At 37.0% G+C, this 25,294-nt stretch overlaps 1 protein-coding gene across 1 annotated transcript in view; it reads left to right on the forward strand.

The window, feature by feature from the left end:
• FBN2 (fibrillin 2) overlaps window positions 1–25,294 on the forward strand; it is a 240,178-nt gene that overhangs the window by 38,911 nt on the left and 175,973 nt on the right. The window contains exon 6 of the mRNA XM_027098697.1: window positions 24,697–24,894. Within this exon, the coding sequence (XP_026954498.1) occupies window positions 24,697–24,894 (198 nt within the window). The remainder of the gene's footprint in view (window positions 1–24,696; window positions 24,895–25,294) is intronic.

The raw sequence follows: 25,294 nt of genomic DNA on the forward strand, positions 1-25,294 counted from the left end.
AGGACACAGGGAGGGGTAAGTGTAAGCTGGGACAAAGTGAGACAGTGGCATGGACATATATACACTTCCAAATGTAAAACAGATAGCTAGTGGGAAGCGGCTGCATAGCACAGGGAGATCAGCTCTGTGCTTTGTGAGCACCTAGAGGGGTGGGATAGGGAGGGTGGGAGGGAGATGCAAGAGGGAGGAGATATGGGGATATATGTATATGTATAGCTGATTCACTTTGTTATACAGCAGAAACTAACACACCATTGTAAAGCAATTATACTCCAATAAAGATGTTAAAAAAAAACTAGTACAGACTCTGTGTATCCTTTCAAAAAAAAAGGCCTTTCCTTTTTTTTGAAGACAATTTTCTCCTTCTTTTCTTAACTCAAAATTTATAACGGGAGTTTATCTCTGTCTATCTCATGTTACCGTTTTCTTTGGATGTAGGGTGTTATCCTCATCAGTTAAACATTTGAAGAAATTACATATGGTGAAGGTTTTTCTCAGTATTGGATCAAATCTATTTCCAAATCAATATGGAAATAGATCAGGAAAAACTCAGGAGCACTCTGTACTTGGAAGGAAAAAGTGCATTCCAAGATTTCTGCATTAGTGGTTAAGGAATTGATGAGTAACCTGTTTGTTTTTCATAAAAGCCAGTAATCAGTGAAGTAGAAAACTTGCTATTTATTTTTCATATAGTTGTTACTGTTAATGTAAACTTGCATATCTGGATTTAGATGAGTGAACTTAAAAATGATGCGTGTCCCCTGGCTACATAAACCCATGTGATTTTTTTTAACATCTTTATTGGAGTATAATTGCTTTACAAGGGTGTGTTAGTTTCTGCTTTATAACAAAGTGAATTAGCTATATGCATACATATATCCTCATATCTCCTACCTCTTGCGTCTCCCTCCCACCCTCCCTATCCCACCCCTCTAGGTGGACACAAAACACCGAGCTGATCTTGTGCTCTGTGGCTGTTTCCCACTAGCTGTCTATTTTACATTTGGTAGTGTATATTTAAGCTGGGATGAAGTGAGAGAGTGGCAAGGACATGTATACACAACCCATGTGATTGCACTGCATTATTCTCTGTACTTCATGTCTCCATGTGGGCACTAGCATTGATATCTCCACTTCACAGTATATACAATATCTGCAAGTATGAAGGAGTAAACTCTGGTTTTCCAGTTTCTGTTTAAGAGAATAAGTTGTGGAATTTTAAGGAAAAGGTTGGAGATTTTTATTATTCTCTTATTTTGTTTCTTTTTGCATTTGCTGAGGTTTCCATGATTAATCCCAACCTTGTTGGTTTTGTCTTCAGTAGAAATGCCAGTGAAAGTTCTCCTGACCAATACTTATTTCTTTTTCACAAGCCTTTCTCACCATCAATACAGCTAACATATGTTGAAATAAAATTGATATGAAATTGGTCAGCTTTCCTTTTTAATACTTGATCTGGGTATGGCTCTAATCTCAAATTGTCAACATTATAAAATTACTTTTTTATATGATTTATTTTTTCTGTTTGTAGAAATAATGCATGTTTATCATACAGTGCTTGGGCAATGCTGACGATTAACGGAAAATTATTGGAGTCATGTTTAAATAATGTTATGATAAATAGCTATTTTTTAATGAGCACCTACTATGTAGAAAGACTCTTCCCATGAATTTTTTCAATAAATTAGTGTCAGGAAGCTAGTAAGTGTTGGCACTGAGATTGAACCCAGGTCGTTCTGACTCTAATGTGTATTCTCTCTGCTATACTGTTAGTCTGTATACTATATCGTTCTCCCGGTCATGCATTATAACTAATAACACACACTCATTTATTGTTTTTTATGCTGCTGTATTGCTTTGGACATAGTACCTACCCTCATAGAAACTTTGTTTCCTCAAGTGTCTATTGAGTATAGGAGTAAGTTTGCTACTATTTTTATTATTAAGAACCATAATTATTTTCCTTTTAGAAATGAATTCATCTGTTATTTATCAATCATGATTACAAGGCATAGATACAAACACATTTACTAGAAAGCCAGAGTTTTTAACTTCATTATGGTATTAGAGAGATGCATCGCCTGAGTGCATTAAACATTTCTTATGTAGTATAAAAAGAAAAAAAATGTTTTAAATGGAAGAATATGAAAACAAGAGTATAAAAGCATTTAAAATCCAAATCAGGGGAAAATATAGCTAAATGTATGAGAACAAATATTCCAAATAAAATTTTATCAAGTGTTTCATGGGCTATCTTGGTCAAATACTTATTAATGAGTACAAATCCAGCTAAACTGCCACAGGTGTAATTGCCATTATTGACTCTGATCTAGCATGATTGTATAGAAATGTTCATTTTTACCATATTTAGTCTAAACTTGCTTCCTATCAGTGGCATCTTGCCTTGTCTGAAGCTAGACCTTGAAATGTTACTGAGTTGAGACCTCCAGGCATGTTAAAATCTCCCAGAAAATTTATGATAGATTGCAGCTTACCGACAATCCATGCTTGACAGTCACTGGCAAAAGTATGGCAGCTGACAAAGACTGTTAGTACAGCAACCATTTTTACCTTACATCCTGGCAGTTGAATGAGAAGATTTAGGGCTTCAGTGGATGCCAGCCTAAAATTCATTTTTGTAATAGATTCTTGAGTCTGAGTTTATTGAAGCATGAACTCCTAAGGTTTTATCCTGGCAACAAAAGATATGTGGAAAATGAAATGGTCATAAATATGACTGAAACGTTTATTAAATTTCTAGCAGGAGAGTAAGAGCTCCAGCAGAGTATATGTGTTCTTTACAACTTCAATAAAATGTCATCCTTGTAACTTTTATGACTTTTTAATATGTTGGTTAAGTTTAAGTCTACACTCTGTTTACATGAACTGCATCTGAGTTTAACTGGAATTATTATTATTATTATTATTGATAAATCAAGAAGTTTTCTCTAATTGATCTTGTCTAAATTGGAGCAGTGGTGTCCCAAAGGTAAAATAGCTTGTAAGTAATAGGATATGCAAATTCAGAACTTTCATATGTGTTGTGAGAAGTTCTTGTGCATTTTAACCTTTGTTGTCATTGGAATTTCTTGCCCAAGCATGTTAACTGTGTATCAAAATTTGTAAAGTACATAACATTATTTTAAATAAAATAAAGTGAAACATTTATTCATTTAGGAAGTATTTACTAAGAAGATATTATCTACTAGTCACTGTGCTAGGTACTAGGGAAACCACTATAACCAAGACATTTAAAATCCCTTTTGTATGGTGCTTACAGTCTGTTTGGAAAAAAAAATACACTTAAAAATATATTGTGATAAATGCTCTGAAGGAAACAAAATGTTTCCTGAGATAATGGATTAAAGCAATTTCAATGATCGTGTAAGAAATTCCACTCTTTAGAGATGCCATTTAATTTGAGACCTTGGATTAGTCAGGATGGCCTAGGTTATGTTACTGTAACAACCTTAAAGTCTCTGTGGTTTATTTACTTAGTAAACAAAGGTTAATTTCTTTTTACCCTATGTAACCAAGTGTCCAGTATGAGGTATCAGGGGAACTTTGTTCATCATAGTTACTCAGGGATTCAGAGTGAAGGAGACGCTGTCTCAACATGTCTCCATGGTCACCAGAGCAAAGAAGGAAGATATGATGACTTGAAGACTGGCCCTTAAAGGCTTTTGTCTGAAAGTAATATCTGTTATATGATTGGCCAGAAAAGGTCACATGACATGGCAACACCTAATTTTTTAAAATACAGATATATACAGTTTTCTATGTGCCTGAAAAGAGAGAAAAATTGGATTTTGATGAGCGGTACTAGTGACTTGCACAGGCCTTAAGGATGAAAAGGAACTAGCCATTTTAAGAACTGAAGGAATAAAGTTCTTGGAAAAGGAGATTGCATGGGAAAAACCCCTGAAATAAGAAAGAGGTGAGTGTTTTGAAGATAAAAGAACAATGGAAGTGGAGTATTGTGAACAATAAATTTTTTAAAATAAATTTATTTATTTTTGACTGTGTTGGGTCTTTGTTTCTGTGCAAGGGCTTTCTCTAGTTGCGGCGAGTGGGGGCCACTCTTCATCGCGGTGTGCGGGCCTCTCACTATCATGGCCTCCCTTGTTGCGGAGCACAGGCTCCAGACGCGCAGGCTCAGTAGTTGTGGCTCACGGGCCCAGTTGCTCCGTGGCATGTGGGATCCTCCCAGACCAGGGCTCGAACCCATGTCCCCTGCATAGGCAGGCAGATTCTCAACCACTGCACCACAACAATAATTTTTTATATGATTAAATATTGTTTAGGAGAGTCATTGTTTTGAATAATTATCTGTCTTCCATTAAAAATACTAATGTGGTAATAGTGACCAATTATTTTTCCACTTAGGAAATATTTTTCCTAATTGTTTATCATTTACTTTAACTTTTTCATTCATTGTCAGCAGGGTTATCTTGAGATTGTGAAAGTTTTTCCTATTGTACTCCATTTATGGTAGGTGTACAGTTGTGTGGAATAAAAAATCATGATATGCTAATTTTTCTTAAGAAGACTTGCATTTGATGTTATGTCTTCTGGGTTTATAAGAACAACTGTGTTTTTCTCTTCTATGGCTTGCCTTGTCTCTGATAGCCCTCAGAAGAGAAGTCTAAGTATTAAAATTGTAGGGTAAAAGAATATAGGGCAGATAACATAACATTCTAACCCTAAAGTTATTTTTATATATGGGCATTAGTGAGATATGTCTGATCTCTTGCAGTTAAATAAACTCTGAGAAATGCCTCTAAATAAATTCTGTACTTAAATGATAAGTTTGATTTAGTCCTGGCAATTGGACATAATTCTGTCTAATCACTCAGGAATGCTCTGTTCTTAATTAAGTGATCTTTTTAAGTGTAATACTATGGAAAAATTTTAAAGTCTGGAATATAACAAAAGACATTTCAAGAAATCTTCCATGTGCATACCACCAAATGAAAAGAAAACTAACTTTAAAAACATTGCTTCAAATCACTTCTTGCTCTTTCTCCCTCTCTTTTATAAAAGAAATACATCTTTACAGGTAAACTGAAATCCCCTTTGTTCTTTCTGTTCCTCTCTCCTGCTTTTCCAGAGGTAATCACTGTCATAATTTATAGTGTATTTACTCCATTCACTTTATACATTTACTACATTTAGTGTTTCCACAAATTATATATATATCATTGTTTTACATTTTTAATGAACATAAATGCTATCAGACTCCATGTATCCTTTAACTTATTTTCATTGAACATTGTTGTTGAGATCTTCCCATGTTAATACATACAGAACTAGTTTATTCATTTAAACTATTCTGCAGTATTCCATTTGTATAACTGTAAAGCAGTTTACTTATTCATTCTTTCACTGATAAACATTCAGATTCTTTCTCATTTTTCCTAATTAAAAAGTGCTACGATGAACTTCTTTTAAAGTGTTTCCTTGTGCATGTATGTAAGAGTTTCTCTTGACTAAACAAGATTGGATGTATGCATCTTCAGCTTGTCACGCATTGTTAGACTTCTCTCCATAACAGTTCACTTGACCATGAACATGGTCCTTTCTTAGCCAGAGTTGTCTTATCCAGTATTATCCAATACTTTGTGTTGTCAAGTTAAGAAGCTGGGCTGCGTGGACTACCACTCACTAGCTTATTGACCCAAACTCTCTGTACCTCACTTTGCTCTTCTGGAAAATGAGGGTAATAATAGCCATACCTTGTAAAGTTTTCATGAGGACTAAACAACACAAAATATGCAAGATGCTTGGAACAGTGCTTGCCACATTTTTTGCCCTGTCTGCTGTGTGTCCAATTATACCTCATTTTAATTTTGTTTCTCTCAGGATGTTTGCATATCTTTTCATTATTTATCAACCATTTGTATTCTCTTCTGTGAGTTGTTTATTAATATTTTTCTCTATCTTTCTAGAGGTGTTCATCTTTACTTTTTGATTTGCATGCCTTCTTCATATATTCTGGATATTAATTCTTTGTTTATGGCATATAGATATATATATGTATATGTACATGTACATATGTCATACCTACATAAACCATAAACAGAATTAATGTCTATATATGTGTGCGTGTATATATATATTTATATTTATTTATTTATTTTTATATTTATATGGCTCAGCTATCTGCTCTTAGACTGTTGTTTGCTTTTGAATTTTTGGTTATGGTGATTTTTCTTATATAGAAGATTTTAGTTTTAACTAATTCTCTTTTACTAATTTCTTTTATGATTTCTGCTTAAAAGTATCTAATATGTAGGTATACTAAAATATCTAATATTCTGTATCTGCTTAATGCTTAAGTTATAGTAACTTAAAGGACCTAGAATACATACGTAAAGAGAGAGAATATGAACAAGCATGAATGTGCTCAAGTATAGATAATACAACGGCATGAAAAAAGCTGTAATTCTATGAAAATACAAAAATAAAAATTGAACGAAGTTTTACATTAAACAATTAGTTTTTCTCACACCCCTCCGCCTTGCCCATTCCATATGCAGTTCAGTTTCTGGGAGTACATTAGACAGCCCAATCACTTACAGGCTTCCATCACATATATGGTGGAAATGTTACTCATAGCAGTCAAGACATACACAGCAGAAGGATTGAAATGCTGTTAAGTAGCCTCTACTGGCAACCAGATTCATCTACTCTATAAAAAGAATTATATTATTGAAGAAAATTACTATACACTTAAAAATTTTTCCAGCTATTATCAGTTAAAATAAAATGTTTTAAGAACCATCGATTCATACAAAATATTAATATCTTCTGAGGTCTTTTCCCCCAGGCAACTTATTTTTCAATGCTTGGGAAACTTTTACGGGTTCAAAGTCATTATACTTTATGTATCCCACAGACTTACCTGTCTTGGGTTGTTCATTAAAATTGTAACATAGAATTAGTAAAAATTCAGAACTTGGAAACAGGCAGACTTTAAGTCTGCTGCCCCAAAGGTAACAGATTGCTTAGGGACTGTGAGTCTCTTCCAAGATAAGTTAAAGAGTTAGCCGGTCCCAGGTAGTTTTTCCAAAAGGCTGGATCTCATTTTCAGCTGGTATTCCTTCTCTCCATAGCTTGTTGGATGTCACCTTTCATAAAGTGCTTTTTATTCTTGTCAACCCTAAATCAGTGCAGCCTGTCTAATTTCTTGTTCATGTCTTTTAAAAACCTCTTAGCTGTTTCCACACCTTGGCAAGTTATTATAAATTAGACAAGAGCAGATTTTCACATTATAATGATTTTGAAGGATCTTTACTAAAACAAGCATGTGTACCTTTTAAGGGTTAAGCATCATTTAAATATCTTAATTATTAATATTTGCAGGTGACATGGGAATGATTAAAAATTTGGAGCTCCAGGGCATATTATTAATATAGCAATGTTCTAAAATTCTAATCAGAACAGGGATGTCCCTGCAAAGAATGATAGCTGCCCTTGAACTTTACATCCTACCTTCAAGAGTACAGATGGAAAAAATTATGTGGAGTCTTAAGTTTTAGTTAACATATTTAACTTTCTTTAATATTTTCTACAATGAATAGCATGCTACCTGAAACAGTTAGAGGTCTTAACTGCAAAACACAAAAACCAAATTTGGCTCATTTAATTAAAAATAATAACAAATTGTATGTAATTGAAAGGGTAGATATAGAATCTGTGGGCAGTCTAGAGAAGGAAACTTGGAGACTAGGTAAGAGGCAAGGGAAGCTGACAGCAGAAAAATCAGCTGAGGTCTTAGCTGGTTAGTACCTAGTTAGTCCTTTGATACCTCCCCTGTCCTCCTGCTGTTGAGACAGATATCTGAATATGTACCTTTGCATCAGTTCTCCCACCAAAACTCACACAATAGAGCTTTCTCCTAAACGGGAAATAGGTTTGGAGGCAGAACGAGCCAAATATGTTCACATTTTCCCTACATAGCTCATCATATCTTTTGACCGTGATTTTCATGAACTCTATAAATCCATCACAACTATTCAAATTTATGAGGAATTAAAATAGAGCCTTTTTGTTAAACAGTTTAGTTGCCCTCAAAATGTATGATTAATTAAGGAAACCCTATGGGGTTTATTACTTCCTGTCTATATATTATGACAAACATTCTGTAATGACCCAAGAATTAGAACAACTTGCTTACTGAGTAGAAATCTGATAAGCACAATGCTTATATTATATACCAAAAAAGATAATATGAAATGTGTGAGTACTCGAGGAAGATGTTTTTTTCTAGTAGGAAATTTCAAGTTTGATTTCCTTTACTAATTAGCAACAGAAGATATAAATAGATAATATAAAATAAGAATCATAATCTTCTAATTTTTGAAGTCAATCAGAGACGCATATTTAACCTAGCAAACATCTGGTTGGAAATTTTAAAATTTACTTAAGTGTCAGGATGTGTTTCTGTATCTGGAATGTTAGCGAAGTTTGGAAACATGTGGACATTTAGCTGGAGTTTTCTTTGATCTTCATCATTAGGCAGTCAGAGCCTCTCCCATAAGCTCAGATGCTGACAATCTCATTGTATTCTGTGCCATGATTCCTCTCTACTGAGGGCCTGCTCTCAGTGGCACAAGGCATAGTCTCCTGGCAAGGAGATAGAGGCTGCAGGTAGAAATGGATAATCTGAAAACCAGATAATGTCATGGCTAATCACAAATTGATGATGGTGCTTTTGTTGCCAGGCTGGAGCAGTACTGCTGGAATAATGGCTAGGAGTCAGGAATCAAAAGGGGTGCTTTCTTTTACAGACCACATTAATGGATAAACGTTGTGCTGTTATATTTGTCCATTGTACTTTCTGGCGAGGTAAAAAGGGAGATTATTTTTCACTGAGTAAAATTATGTGGGTCTGGTATTTCTCTTTGCAAAATAATTTATTTCTGGCTGCACAGTATTAATTTTCAGGCTGTGAAACCTGGCTTCGATTCCAAACAGATCTTTGGGAAAGAGGGAACTTTAATAGAGAAAATAACTCCGTGAGGAAGTATATTATTTCTTGGAAGGATCCTGCTATCCATACAAGTGGTTTCTTCCAGCTTTCACATCCAGGAAAATTGTATCCATGTATAATTATGAGGAACAAAGGTGGATGGAGGCTTTTCTGCTTCCCTCATCCTTCACCTTGCAATGTCACTGTATTGGCCATAATGAAATAAAGCATAGAAAAGTGTGCTGTAAACTAGAGAGTGCTCTAAAATTGTTTATTAATAGCCACAATAGCCACAGTTATGAGAACAGCCACCAGCAGCTGCGCATTTATTAAAAGCCAGGCACTGTGTTAAGTACTGGAAGTTTTTATCTCACGACAGGCTGACATCCACATCATAAGCTCTAAGTAAAGTTCTCTTGTTATACTCATTTTTACAAATAAGGAAACTGAGTTAAAGTAACTTACTCAAGGCTATAGGTGAGTAGTTTGTGAAGCATAGGTGAATGGTTGTGAATCCAGAGCTGTCTGACTGCAATCCTGTGCTCTTAATTAGTGTGTTAAGTGCTTCTATATGCATATAATGCTAGAGCCCCAAAATATGACAGTTCACCTTTGAAGGTTTCAAGGTAGAAGATAAACTGCTTGAAAACCTCAATACTGTGTGGAGTAAGTGTACACACTTTATCTCATTATCATCCGTTGCTTTAAAAAGAAATGTGAGAAAGCTAATTGTGTGACTCTTTATCACATCTTTTTTTTTTTTTCCTGGTTCAGCCACTTACTGTCTTTGTGACCTTGGGCCAGTTACCTAACTTCACTGTACCTCGGTTTGCACATCCCTAAAATGGGCATAATAATAGTACCTAAGTCATAGTGTTGTTTTGATGGTCAGAACAGTAAAAAGTATATGATGTATTTATAGTAGTTATACAGTACTTTATACCTCTGTTCATATCACTATTTATATGTGTATTTCCTCACATTGCCGACAACATCCTACACAGGAATGTGGGACTGTGTGCTTTCCACTGATTATGGGAAATCAGATTTTAGGCTCTAGAAGAATACATGTGATCTTTGATGTATAGAACAGTAATGCAAGGAAACACAGAACCTCTGAACTATGATCACTTATAAATATTTCAGTATTATTAGCAGTTTAGGCAATAGTTTGGCAACTGCTAAGAAAGTTTGAATGCTACAATCATGTCATAAGTTTCTATAGTTCTCCATGATATTTATGGTAGTAGTGATGTCATCTGGAGGAAAGCCAATTACACAAAAGATACCGTTTTATTAAATCTATTCCAGGCAGTCATGTTTGAGAATACGACAAGGGACTCATCTTTTGATAAGGTTAGATAAGTGTTTGCCAAAGTGCATTTATTTCATCCCACTCTAGTTTATTTTTGGCAGTGTTGAGTCTTCGTTGCTACGTGTGGGCTTTCTCTAGTTACAGTGAGCTAGGGGCTACTCTTTGTTGCGGTGCGCGGGCTTCTCATTGCGGTGACTTCTCTTGTTGCCAAGCACGGGCTCTAGGCACACGGGCTTCAGTAGTTGTGGCATGCGGGCTCAGTAGTTGTGGCTCGTGGGCTCTAGAGCGCAGGCTCAGTAGTTGTGGCACATGGGCTTTGTTGCTCCGTGGCATGTGGGATCTTCCCAGACCAGGGCTCGAACCCGTGTCCCCTGCATTGGCAGGCAGACTCTTAACCACTGCACCACCCAGGAAGCCCCCCACTCTAGTCTCGAGGAATGCTATTGAATGAAAATATTTTATGAGCAAATAAATTTTGAACACTGCCTGTTATACCCTCCTCTTGGCAGTTAATAATGCACATAAGTACACTGAGGGCTCCTGAAAATCATGTAGTTTCACACTCACCTGCACATACACACATTTTTCCTTTTTTTAAATCAAATATATTTGATCACAGAATTTTTTTTTTTTTTCGGTACGCGGGCCTCTCACTGTTGTGGCCTCTCCCATTGCGGAGCACAGGCTCCGGATGCGCAGGCTCAGTGGCCATGGCTCACGGGCCGAGCCGCTCCGTGGCATGTGGGATCTTCCCGGACCGGGGCACGAACCTGTGTCCCCTGCATCGGCAGGTGGACTCTCAACCACTGCGCCACCAGGGAAGCCCCAGAATTCTTTTTTGACAAAATCGTCCAAATGTTCTGTGGAACTGGTGTTCCATTGACCACATCTTGGGAATTACTGAGTTAGACTATATTTCTGGATCTCAACTCAGTGGGTGTATTTTGTCATGAAAAGCCCTTGACACCCCAGATTCCATCGGCTGTAAACCTCTAATTTGAGGTTGAATACTGCAGGAGAATGAATCAGGAGGCTCAAGCTGTCACATCAAATCCTTTTGACTTGGGGCTAGTTGCCAAAACTTTCTGGACTTTATTTCCTCATCTCTTCATCACAGGATCAGATAATCTGTAAGGGTGTTCTATCTTTAAAAGTTGTTATTGAAAATAATTAAAATTTAAATAATGCTATACAGTTCTCAAAATACTTTTCTATGCCTCCTCTAGAATGGCCTGGAAACCTTTTGGGAAGCTGGCAGCAAAGCCCAGCACCTACCTAATAGTGCAGGTTATTTTGGAAGTTTACAGAGCAGTGTTTTGCCTTCTATAGATACTGTGTGTGGCTTCTTGGGCATTTGGCCAGCAATGTCTACAGTTCCAGCACTGCAGCCTGTCTTAGCATTGAAGGGATACTTCTTCGTAGTCCACCTTCTTAGAGAACAGAAGAGAAGCTGCTGGTATGACTTGAAGTTGGTTGGGTCATCATGCCATAGAGTGCCTGCTGAAAGAGAATTTCCATAGCTGAGAAGTACTTGCTCACTGAGAGTAGTGGAAAGGCTAAATCCAGTTGGACATGCAGCCATCTGAGACATGGTGGTTCTCTTTGGAGGCATATCAAAGTGTCCAGGGAAGTATTTGGTAAGCTGGACTTCACTTATGAGCTAAATTAAAGGATTACAGTCTTAAAACCAGGGAAAAAAATAAATGTCTCCAGTAAAGAGCATTTAATGCAGAGTGAGAACCACTGAACAAACACAGGACACTGCCCCCCAGCGATGATGCCACTGAGAGGTAGCAGATTGTGGTGCTTGAGGACATGGGTTTGGGGGTCAGATACATTTGACATTTAAATTCTGGCTTTGTCATGCACTGTCTTGTGACTCTGGGCAATTTTATTTAATTTTTATTTTACTTTCTTTAACCTATCTGAGCCTACTGTCATCATCTGTATAGAAAAGCTATTTATGCCAACCAAATAAAGTTATTGTATAGATAACTTTTAATGATGGGCATAATGTACTGCACAAACTTCATGGTAGGCACTGAAAAAGGATAGGAATGATTTATAGCTTCAAACATAACCTTAAAGAACTCTTGCCTCAACGCCAAAGGCTGTCTCATTCTCTGTTTCCTCATGGTGTTGGGAGACAGCTACTCCTGTGTGCATCAGTAGAACTTTCTGGGTTGATGGAAATGTTCTTTGTGCTGCCAGTATGGTAGCCACTAACCGCATGTGGCTCTTAAGCGCTTGACATGTGGCTAGTGTGACTGAGGAACTGAATGTTTGTTTTATTTAATTTAAATATAAAGTTTAAATTTAGAGAGCCACATGTGGCTAGTGGCTACTGTTTTGGACAGCACAGTTACAGATTATAACAAACCACATTGGTATGAAATTTATAACTGCTGAAGTTTCTTTCTCTAAAGTACTTTTTCATGTCACAGATTCTACAGTTTAAAAAGTTGGTTGTGACCCCTTTAAGAAAAAAAAAACACAAGGTATTCTTTTCTGGTGAATGTCATCAGCCACATTACTTAAAATCCTCCTATGCAAGGAGCTGATTCAGACTTTCACACTGTGGAAGAGAAAATATTCAGTGTAACCCCCTGAGGTTGTATTGAATTTCACTGAAATGATGGTGTGCTTATGACCAAGTATTTGATCACTTTAATCAATGTCCCATAATAATTAAAAAAAGCACGTTCTTTGTTTATATGGTACAAAATTGTAAATCCATCTATGGAGGCAAGCTTTTTGATTGTATCCCTATTTATTTTTTGTCTATTCTGTCAGATTTGAAAAGATTCCTCTTATAACTTTATGCTTGTTTTACTGAAACTTTGCTATTGATATTTCATTACAGTTTTAGTGTATAAATCTTATATCCTCTTAATGAATTGTAATTTTCAACCTTAAGTAAATATGCTTTTTTGGACTCAGGTATTGCTTTTTGTGCCTGAATTCCATTCTATTTGATATTGATTATTACTACTTCAGCTTTATATCATTTTTCTTTGTCCTGTTTTCTACTCTTTATATCATTTCATTTTGATGGTTTTCTTATAGACAGAATAGAGCTAAATTTTGTTATTTTAATAAGATCTACAAATGATTTTTTGTTTGATTAAAAACTAAGCATGTTTGTGTTATTGAGATTTCAGTATATTTATTTGGTTTATTCCCATTATTTTACTTTATGTATAAAAGTCATTATATTTTGTAGTTTTCCTTTTTTCCCCATTGCTATCATTTTTGGCTTAATCACTTACATTTCACTCCTCTGCTTCCACTGCCCTTCTTCCTTAATTAAGAAATTCTGTATTCTTTAAACTAGTGATTACCGTTGTATGGAAACATCTGTTCCTCTCTTACAACAGTTCTGTGGTATAGAAATTAAAAAATACCTATTCCTGGGGCTTCCCTGGTGGTGCAGTGGTTGAGAGTCCACCTGCCGATGCAGGAGACACGGGTTCGTGCCCCGGTCCAGGAAGATCCCACATGCCGCGGAGCGGCTGGGCCCGTGAGCCATGGCCGCTGAGCCTGCGCGTCCGGAGCCTGTGCTCCGCAATGGGAGAGGCCACAACAGTGAGAGGCCCGCGTACCGCAAAAAAACCACAAAAAACAAACAAACAAACAAAACCCTATTCATCTCATTCCTAGACATTTTACTTGTTCACATCTCCCAGTCCCAAGTTGAGATCTTAGGAATAATTTATTTCCAAGTCCTCATTATGGCAAGTACCTCTCCTATTCCCCAATTCCAGACATTATTATTTTAGGCTACTGTCTTACCATATAGCTCTTTTGTTTCAAGAATCCTTTCTCAAAAATTATAAATTAATAACCTGTAAATGTTGTTTCACTGTATTTTAACTCTCTATACTACAAATGGGAAGACTAATGCTAGGCTAGTCCATCTTCTTTGTAGATAGCCTGTTCTTTCTTTCTAGAGATGGAAAGATTTTTTTTTCCTTTTAGTCTTAAGGTTCAGATATTCAGAGATTTCATGAGGCTTTTTTTAATATATCTTTTTTCCCCATTATTCTTGTCTAGGACTCTATGAGCAATTTATTTTTATTTTTTAAATTTTTATTGGAGTATAGTTGCTTTACAGTGTTGTGTTAGTTTCTGCTGTACAACAAAGTGAATCAGCTATACGTATACATATATTCCCTCTTATTTGGATTTCCTTCCCATGTAGGTCACCACAGATCATTGAATAGAGTTCCCTGTGCTATACAGTAGGTTCTCATTAGTTATCTATTTTATATATAGTAGTGTGTATATGTCAATCCAATTCCAAATTCATCCCGCCCCCACTTCCCCCTGGTATCCATATGTCCATTCTCTATGTCTGTGTCTCTATTTCTGCTTTGCAAATAAGTTCATTTGTATCCTTTTTCTAGATTCCACATATAAGCGATATTATACGATATTTGTTTTTCTCTTTCTGACTTACTTCACCCTGTGACCAAAAGATGTAAAGCTACTTTTCACTTAAGCTTAGGAATTCTTTTTTTCCTATTATTTCTTTATTTTCTACTGTTTTTTTTTTTAAATCTTATTTTGGAATTCATATTATTTACATTCTTGTCTTCAATCTCTGTCTTCCAAGTCTCATCTTTTACTTATGATATTAATTTCTTAGAAATTTTGCTCTGTGCTGTAAGCTATTTCTTCTGTCTGATCTTCTAGACAACTAATTTAGCTTGAGACAGTGACCGTTTGTTTTTCTGTTCTTTGGTTGAGTCTGAATATTGAAAGGGTTTACTTTCTTGAACCAAAAAAAGACTTTAGTCTTTTAATATGTGTTTGTCTATTCATGAAGCAAATTCCCTTAATACCTATACCAGTCAAGCTACCTGGGTTTCTCCAGCGGTTACAAACTTGCAGGCTGTGTAAGATATAGTCCTTTTTATTTTACTGAGCTGCAATTGTAGTACTGTAACCTTCCTGCTGAGAGGTCACAGGGGCATCTTTTGCTCTTGAGCCTCTCCTGGTCCTGATGTACGAGGAACAGGTATAGGCTCCAACCAGAGAGCCAGGAATGATTCACTTTACCAGTGTAGACCACCACCCATGCTGGACCACCCCTGCCAGCAGGGTCTGGGGACTCTCTGCTGTTCTTCATGTGGCTAGTCCCAGAGGAAGGGCCTCCCCCTTTGCAAGTCAAATGGATCTAATGATAGATGCTACCTGTGTCCTTTTAGAAGGCCTTATGACCTATGGTCTTTTTTGCTCTTCAGCATTTCCCTAAAACTCCCAAATAGTTAAAACCCCATTAAATGGATCACATGGCATTTGCTCTCTTCTCAGGAGAAATACCAGCCCCGCCCTGGCTGGTTAAATGTTATACTGGAAGTTCTATGTCAGGGCAGAATCATAGAGAAGGGCTTTGGTTTTCCAGTCATATAGTGCGACATGTTTCCTGGGAAAGCTGTGATTTATGACGTTTGGTTGACTCAGTGCATGTATATAGCTGCCTACGTGGCTCAGGAAGAGTTGATTTAGGCAGAAATTTCAGAAAGAAAACAGTACAGGGCTTCCCTGGTGGCGCAGTGGTTGAGAGTCCGCCTGCCGATGCAGGGGACGTGGGTTCGTGCCCCAGTCTGGGAAGATCCCACATGCCGCGGAGCAGCTAAGCCCGTGAGCCACGGCCGCTGAGCCTGCGCGTCCGGAGCCTGTGCTCCGCAACGGGAGAGGCCACAATAGTGGGAGGCCCGCGTACCGCAAAAAAAAAAAAAGAAAACGGTACATTGCATCCATATTATTACATAAAGACTCTGTCATCAAACTGTGCCTAATATTTTATTCACTGCTGCTTTAATCCAGTCTTGTGACCTCATTGTATTTGGTGCAAGGGATGTATAAGATCTGTTCAAACACTGGTTTCCACTGACTTTATTGATAATGGATAAATGTTTGTGAGCCCATATTACTTTTCCCTGAAATTATTCAGGCTTACTTAATTATACTATAGGTTTTTCTTAGCTACCATAAAATTTGGTACTTTGTTGATTTGACTTGCATATTATCCATCTTCTGTGTTAATCATTTATGTCTGTGGTTCCCTTATTAACTCATGACAACATACTTTTGTCTTTTTAACTTTCTTTTTCAGAAGTGACAATATCTTTCTGCTTAAATAATCTTACTTGTTTATAATCTTAAGCAATTTTTGTCATCCTTAAAGTAAGTTAATTGGCTTTGCTCTTGGGAGAGTGCACTTTAAGTTCATAGGCCATGAGTTTTAGGACCACATCTCTGATGGCCCTCATCCTTATGAAACGTGACATCAAAGATAGCAATTTTGTTTGCATCACTGGCCAGTACCTAATTATCTTTCCTGCCTCTTCATTCTTCGAGTGCTCTTTGATGTCAGCAGTAGCCTTGTGCTTTGAAGGACTGTATGTAGAGGGTGGTGAAAGGGGTCCTTATTTGCTGAGTCCACATTCCACTGAAATATTAAATAACGGTATTATGTTAGAAACAAAATGCAATGCAACTGTGGTAATTAAAATAGTTACTCATCTATTTGCAGAAGCAAAGTCTTTAATGTTTCTCTCAGTGTAAGAGAGAGAATTTGTCCCTAACATAATCTGGCTAGATGGAGGCTCATCTTTGGGAGAAATCAGAAACAAAGCAAGACCAGGCTTGCTCATTGGGAATTAGGAGATTGTACATTGGATGGGAGGAGGCATTTGTGGAGCGGAGACAATATTCATTTAAATGCTAAAGGACTTTGATCTGTTAGGAGAAGGCAAAGCTACCAAAAGCTGAGACTGTGGATGTTCACTCTCGGGGTCTCATTAATGCATCGTGCATGGTGCAGTGCTTTGGTATGAAGTGGATGGCCAAGTCCAATGTCAGCTTCACTTTTTTTTAAAAATTAATTTTAATTGGAGTATCGTTGCTTTACAATGTTGTGTTAGTTTCTACTGTATAACAAAATGAATCAGCTACACGTATACATATATCCCTTCTTTTTTGGATTTCCTTCCCATTTAGGTCACCACAGTGTATTAAGTAGAGTTCCCTGTGCTATACAGTAGGTTCTCATTAGTTGTCTATTTTATACATAGTATCAGTAATGTATATGTGTCAATCCCAATCTCCCAATTCCTCCCATTCCCCTCTCCTTTCCCCCTTGGTATCCATACATTTCTTTTTACCAGCTCTTTGATTCTCCACATATAACTTAATGTCTGATTTTTAGTTTTTTCATGTGTAAAAATGACAAAAATTGTTAGCGCATCAAAATAAAGTGAGATAGTTTATAGAAAGGGTCATTATAAAGTGCCTGCCACAGAGTTAATTTTCCTCTCTTGATTGTCAATAAGTAGGGACAATGAGTCAGGGAAAACAATGAGATACCATTTTTCACTCATTAAATTAATAAAAATTAAACCGTTTGCTTCTACTCAGTGTTGGAAGGAGTGTGAGGAAATAATAGTGTAAATTGGTACCACCTATTCAGAGAGCAATTCCGTAATATTTTTCAAACTGGCTACTTGACCCAGCAATACCAGACCTCGGAACTGACCTTACAGAAAATCTGCCAAGCTGTGTAGTGAAGAAGACCCATGCAGCACTGTGTGCACTTGTGCTCAGTTGTAAACAGCATAAATATCCATCCCAAAGCAGGTGAGCAGTGTGGAAGGGGGATGTTTCAGTGCCCTCAGTGGTGACTCTGTATATGAAAAAGACTCAAAGTTTATTTGTTTTGGTGTTAAAAATTCGGGTTTGCTTTTTTAAGTATACTTTCAAAACCCTGGTCATTCTGGGAGCTTTTTTTTTTTTTTTTTTTTTTTTTGCGGTACGCGGGCCTCTCACTGATGTGGCCTCTCCCGTTGCGGAGCACAGGCTCCGGATGCGCAGGCTCAGCAGCCATGGCTCACGGGCCCAGCCGCTCCGCGACATGTGGGATCTTCCCGGAGCAGGGCACGAACCCGTGTCCCCTGCATCGGCAGGCGGACTCTCAACCACTGCGCCACCAGGGAAGCCCCGGGAGCTTTTTAAAAATATTTTTTAATTGTGTAAAATACATGTAATGCAAAACTTACCATCTTAACCATTTTTAAGTGTACAGTTCAGTGACATTAAATACACGCACATTGTTGTGCTACCATCATCACCATCCATCCACAGAACTTTTTTGTCTTACAAAACTGAAACTGAACCCATTAAACACTTAACTCCCCATCTACCCTCCAGCCTCTGACAAGCACCATTCTACTTTCTGTCTCTATGAATGTGACTACTGTAGACATTTCATAAAAGTGGAATCATTCAGTATTTTTCCTTTTGTCGCTGGTTTGCTTTACTCAGAATAATGTCCTTAAGGTTCACCCGTGTCGTAGCATGTGTCAGAATTTCCTTCCTTTTTAAGACTGAATAGTATTCCATTGTATGTATTTCGTTTATTCATTAATCAGTCAATGGACACATGGGTTGTGTCCACCTCTTGACTATTGTGAATAATGGTGCTGTGTACGTGGTTGTCCATATATCTCTTCAGATCCCTGCTTTCAGTTCTTTAGTGTATATTCCTTGAGCTTTCAAATTTGGCGTATAAATATCACTCATCTACTAATAAGTCTAGCAGATTTTAGTAGTCACTTTAAGAGGTCTTTAAATAGTATTTGGTCCCATTTTCATATGTAGCTAATGAAACACCTCCCTACCTTTTAAACTGCTTTAATATATTAAGTACACCTAATATCTCCCTTAAGTACTTCAGTTGTGCAACTTAAAAACCTTTGTAAGCACTCAAGTTACTCTCATAAACCTAATTAAAATCTAAATGTCTAAGTACTCAAACTTACAAATTTATAAAAATCTGAACTTCACTTAAATGATCCCGTTGTGTGTATAAGCATAGTCACATTTTAACATAAAAATCACAACTCTAAATAAATTACATAATTATTTATTTTAAACTGTGGTTACAAGACAATCTAATGGAATGGGCAAGATGCTATTAAACATTACAGGTACATAATTTTTGCACAAGTTCCTAAAAGCAAAAATATTAAATTAATGGCTTTGATTCTCTTAAACATTTCTGTACTTAATTCTAAAATTTCCTGAGGGTGACAGATGTTTTTCCATCCTGGAAGATAATCGCTATCTTATTTCACTTTACTTAACTCTGAATATTTAGACCCGGCATGAATTCTGGACCAGCAGACATTTAGGCAAATTTTATTGAGACTAAGGAAACTATAATTAGAGTGGTTGCCTTCTCTGCATGCTCCAGTTATATCTGTGATCAGATATTTCAGCTGGCAGACTGACTAGATAGATTCTCAATTAGAACCATAATGGAATGCACTAAACCTTATTTGTAATTGCTATGTCAAAAACTCCATTACTCAAAGGAGGCTGTCATATGGCCAGGATCATTAGACTTACATTATACACATTCCATAGTTCTTCATTGTACTCACTCATGTCTGCAGCTCCCACACAAGACGATCACTTGATTGCATGTTGTATTTCTTTGGTTCCTGAGAATGGAAAGAATGGAAATGCCTTCTTGCTTAAGTCCAAAGACTGTGCAGCTTGATGAGAAATCTCACATATTTTCATACACCTTCTGGGATCAGGCAATTATTTGTGTACTAAAGTGGGGATGAATGGAATTTTGGATATCTTTATGGCATGATTTGACTGCACAACTCCAGGGGATGTCATTTACATTACAGTAGTTGTGGGTAGCTTTCCTAAATTATGGAGTGTACATCTGTGCAGTTGTGAACCTTAACTGCATTCTGCGGACAGTTAAATAAATACTACTACAGCCACATGGACAGCTGATGTATTGCTATCACTGTGATTAATTTCCCGCCTCATGTGGGGCTTCTTGGGGACACCTAGTCTATTGATCTTACTGCTTTCTCCCACTTATTAATCTGTAAGTCCATTCCTTTTTTCACTTCCCAGCTCATCCAGCTTAGATTCCATAGTCTATAATTTCAAAATATATCTAACAACACCTTACACCCCCTTGCCATTCTGAATTGTTTTCTTCTCTGACAGACAAAACCCTAATCCTAGATGAACCCTTATCTCTGAGTGAGCTTCTCAGCTGCCTAGAGCTGTTGGAAAAAGTCACAAAACAGACAGATGGGTCCCATTATAAGTTCATCTTATTCTTCCACCATAGAGAGGTGCTGTTGTCACCTGGGAATCTGCTGGATTCTCAGGTCAGCTCCCTCTCTTGGTATCTGCAGTGTCCATCTCAGTTAGCCTCTGAGATCTGACACCCCAGCTAACCTCTGCCAAAGACCTACTGTCTCACCTCCTGTTTTACAAAGAAAAGAGAAGGTATCTGAGAGGACATTGCTCATTATCCTCTACTATATAAACATGCCTACATCTCTGTGCAGCCTGCCATTCCTCCCTTGGGTTACAAGAACAGTGCTTTTCTTCTCCTATCTAAGGATAACTCCACACAAATTCTGGTTTCACTCTCAGCCTGACTCCTTAGGGGTCTTATACTAGAAATTATTATTCTCTATGGTAATCAGAAACCCTCCCTTTCAACTAGGTCATTCCCATTGACTTTAGTAATCCTCGTCTCTTCCACAAAACAAAACAAAAAATAAATAAGCAAAAAAATAAATGAATAAATAAAAAATTTCTCCCTCAATCCCAAATCCCCAGCAGACCTGTTTTTTTCTTTACCTTCTGGAAACCTCTGCAAAGGTTGTCTGGTTGTCCATATGACAATAATGCTCATCTTTGGTTAGCTATCACTGTTTAGCATCTCTAGTTATATTAAGAGGACTTGTGAAATATAGCAAAATTCCCAACTATATTCAATTGTATTTATTTAAAGTAAAATGGTAACATAGGCTATAATAATAAAGATAGAAACTAGAAAATATTAGCACGGATGTGGAGGAATTGGAACTCTCACTCATTACTGGTAGGAATATAAAACCATGAAGTCATTTTGGAAAACAGTTTGACAGTTTCTTTAAAAGTTAAACATGTGCTCACTGTACGGCCCAGCAAAAGGCCACTGGTTGGTTATCAGATGTGGTATATCCATATAGTGGAATATTATTCAGCAGTAAAAAGGATTGAAGTACTGACCCATGCCATAGCATGGATGATCCTCAAGAACGTTATGCTAACCAAAAGAAGCCAGACAAGAAAGATCACATATCATATGATTCCATTTCTATGAAATTGTCCAGAAAAGGCAGATTTATAGTGACAGAAAGATTAGTGGTTGATGGGGGCTGGGAATGAGCACAAAGAATCTTTTTGTGGTGATGCAAATGTCCTAAAGTTGGATTGTGGGGATGGTTGCACAGTTCAATAAAATTTATGAAAAATCATTGAATTGTACATTTAAAACAGATGAATATAGATGTATAAGTTATACCTTAATGAATTTAAGTTTTTGATGAGTTTGCTAATTGTACCAATTGCTTAATGTGAATAAAAGTGAAATTATATAAAGCCAATTAATATGCTGTATTGCAGTTAGATATTTGAAAATCAAAATAGCAATATTTGTGTTTCACAGGATAATTTTTAACAAAATTTTCTTGGTCATATAGTAATGAGGAAAATATCTGTTTCCAACCCACTGGTTCCAGCATACCAAGTGTTAAGCAGTTCACTCCTTTTATCCTTTGTTAACACACTGCAAGTATGTCCTTACCTATGAATGGTTAGCATGGTATACAATAATATTTTACTTGAAGTGAAAACTTGATGAGTGTATGGCCAATCATAACATTTAATTAAGGTCTCTTAGTACTCTTTGACCATAATTAAAATGCTAGTAATGTCTGGGACAGAATGGTTTTAAATCTGATCAGGAAATTTAAATCTCTTTTCAGTGTCTAATATTTGTTCACATTTTACATGTGAGTAATTCTGGAATAAATAGGTTACATTGTAAGTTTAAATTTTAAGGTAATCACTTGCCAACCAGAAAGCAAAGTGTAACCATGTAAGAAAATAGATTCTGAAGCACAGTCTTAACGAAGGGAAATACAGGCAGAAGAAATAAGGAATGGTAAACTCTGTTCCCGGGAAGGGGAGTCTGGGGTTGGCTTAATTAGGGCCTTTAACATGCAAGGTCGTTTGCAGGGACAAACAGCTATCATTGTCATGATAGTCCTCTTGTCCAAGAAGATCAGACTAAGAGGACACAATTTTAAGAAGGTGCTGTAGTTAGAAGGAAGGCATTTCCTGACAAACTGGTTTACTTAAGAATGAGATTATGAGAGAGGCTATGCAGGCTTCTCTCTGGGAATCCTAAAAGGGTACAGAATGTGAACGTAGGTATATATGCATGAATCTATGAAAAAAAAAAACAGAAAAAGAGACTTGGTGAAAAGTAGGCTTTTCCCTACTTGTTCAGAACGTGATACAATTTATCGTAAGTCTAATATTTATTTAAAATGGCAAAATAACGTGTTGCCTGAAGGACAATAGAGTAGGTTTAAAAAATTTATGACCTGGCAATTTGTGGTATGGGAAGCATGCTTCTTTACAAGGTTGACATATCTACATGTATAATACAAAGATTGTCTTCTTCAAAAACGTGATTTGCAGCCAGCACATCTGTTCTTGTGTAATGGATTAAAATGAGCTATTTTTGTTGAAGTTCAGTTGCAGAGTAACAGAATGTTAAGCCAGCTTGCTAAAAAAGTTACCTATTTTAGATTTTTTCCCTTTATATTGAACTTTTAAAATGTTCTTGTATCTGACAAAGCCTCATTCTTCATTAGGAAACAGAAATTTTATGTGGCTCTAAGGTGTATTTTTGTCATACTGTAGCATTTAGATGAAATCTAAGTTGTTCTTGTTTAACATTTTGAATGTTAAATTATATCCAAGTTTGATATTTCCCAGGAACAGTTTTTCATAAAAATCTTACCAACATTATTGACTGTTCTTCCATGGAATGTAACATTGTTTTGTTCTTACAAAAATCTGAAATAAACTTGTTCTGGCTTTCCCCTTCAAATGGAATTATGTCATTTGCATTAAGGCTTATCAGGAAATCCTGACTATCCTCTTACATTCCCAAGAGTTAATAAACTGTATGCATACAAATCTCTGTAAATGGGGGAAAAGCTTTTTCACATATTTCTGTTGTAACTTTATAACAAATGTTAATCATTTAATTCGTCAGTCTTTGGGAAACTGACCTTTCTCTGATTTTCTGTGTCTTTCAAAACACAAGCAACAAATTAAAAATCCATTAATAATTCAGTTCTGCTTAAAATAATATACATATACTGATCATCTTAAAGAGTCATTTAAGTAAATTATAGCAGGAAGAGAGATATAATAGAAATGCGCAGCTTTCAAGTTGCTTGTAGTCTGGATCAGTCCTTCTTAAACTGTAAGGTGTGTATGGATCTCCTAAATATCTTGTTAAATGCATATTCTAAGTCAGTGTGTCTGGTATGAGGCCTCAGTCTGCATTTCTAACCAGCTCCTGAGTGATGCATTTGTTGCTGGTCCATGAACCACTTTGTGACCCAAGGGTCATAATAGCTGTCCTTAATATTCATAGAAGAGTCTGCGTGTAGATCATAAGTGACACACATTTGCTAACGTTTTTATCATCATCATAACCGAGCTGGACAATTGTACAATCATCTTCTAGAGAACAGAGATCATATAATATTAACTTGGAAAGAATCCATGACCATGGGCCTTATTAGTACTGTGTTCCAAGCTGAGCTACACATAGAACTAAACAGACTGACAAGGAAACAGAAATCAATTGTTAGAACTAAATGATTGTAGACATTCTGGACTGCCCAAATATAGACGTGATATGGAAGGGTATATCTTCATTGGTTCTGTTTTGATTTTCTGAACTCTTGACCACCTAGTGAAAGAAGAAATTTTTCTCGGTAAAGAGGAGCCACTAAAGCAGGTACCATCAGGGCACAGGTGGCGCACACCAGTGAGTGAAGAGGGCTGAGTGGCTGTGGCGGTGCTGTCATAGAGGGGACACACTTCACTCCACTACTGCCATGCAACATGTCAGGCCTAGCATGGCTAGAACTTCCAACTTTTTAAGAAAAGACAGAAATATAAATTTCATGTGAAATTTCCCCATTTAAAAATGTTGGCTACTCATTTAAATTCTTTTAAAACATTAGGCGGCCAAGAAAACACATCTGTGTCCCAGACACAACCCTTGAGCCATCTATTTACAGTGTCTAGGGTAGAATACATTGAATTCTTGTAATGCACTTCTGAATATTGAAAAATTAAGAATTTTCAAAATCAAACACATTGGCCTCTTGTTGTGCGATGTTTTCATCAGAAGAGTCTCTGTTTTATGTATTTGGAGGTCCTGGTGTAAGATTGGTGTGTGATCATAAAACCTGTCTTCCTGTCTTCTTTCACATTCCAGATTACAGGACAGGCCCATGTTTCACTCAGGTCAACAACCAGATGTGCCAAGGGCAGCTGACAGGCATTGTCTGCACAAAGACTCTGTGCTGTGCCACCATTGGACGGGCCTGGGGCCACCCCTGTGAGATGTGTCCTGCCCAGCCTCAGCCCTGCCGGCGGGGCTTCATCCCCAACATCCGCACTGGAGCTTGCCAAGGTGAGTTAGCCTTCAGCCTGTGTGCACAGAGTCACCCATGTGTCTGGGCTCCTTTCAGTGCGCTGGGAGAATCTGGCACTGTGGATGGGAACCTTTAACCCAATACTGTTTCCAAGAGGAGCCTCATCAGCAAGCCTGACTAGAGATGGCTTACCTTCTAGCCACCTAATAAATATTTTTCAATTGACCAAAAAGGAGAAGAGATATATGAAAAGTATGAAAAACTGGGGAAAATTTTTAAAATACAATTAAAAATATTCAATACAGTCAGAGGATAAGCCATTCCATGTCTTCATCCAGATGGTGCTACACACTCCCTGCTACAGCCCCTCAAACTTTGCATATGTAAATACCCAGGCGACACAGTTTTTCTGTCTTTCCAATCTCATTCAACATATAA

This window comes from Aethalodelphis obliquidens, unplaced genomic scaffold (assembly GCF_003676395.1).
Source record: "Aethalodelphis obliquidens isolate GAN/ISIS:26980383/991018 unplaced genomic scaffold, ASM367639v1 scaffold4, whole genome shotgun sequence".
Classification (NCBI taxonomy): Eukaryota; Metazoa; Chordata; class Mammalia; order Artiodactyla; family Delphinidae; genus Aethalodelphis; species Aethalodelphis obliquidens.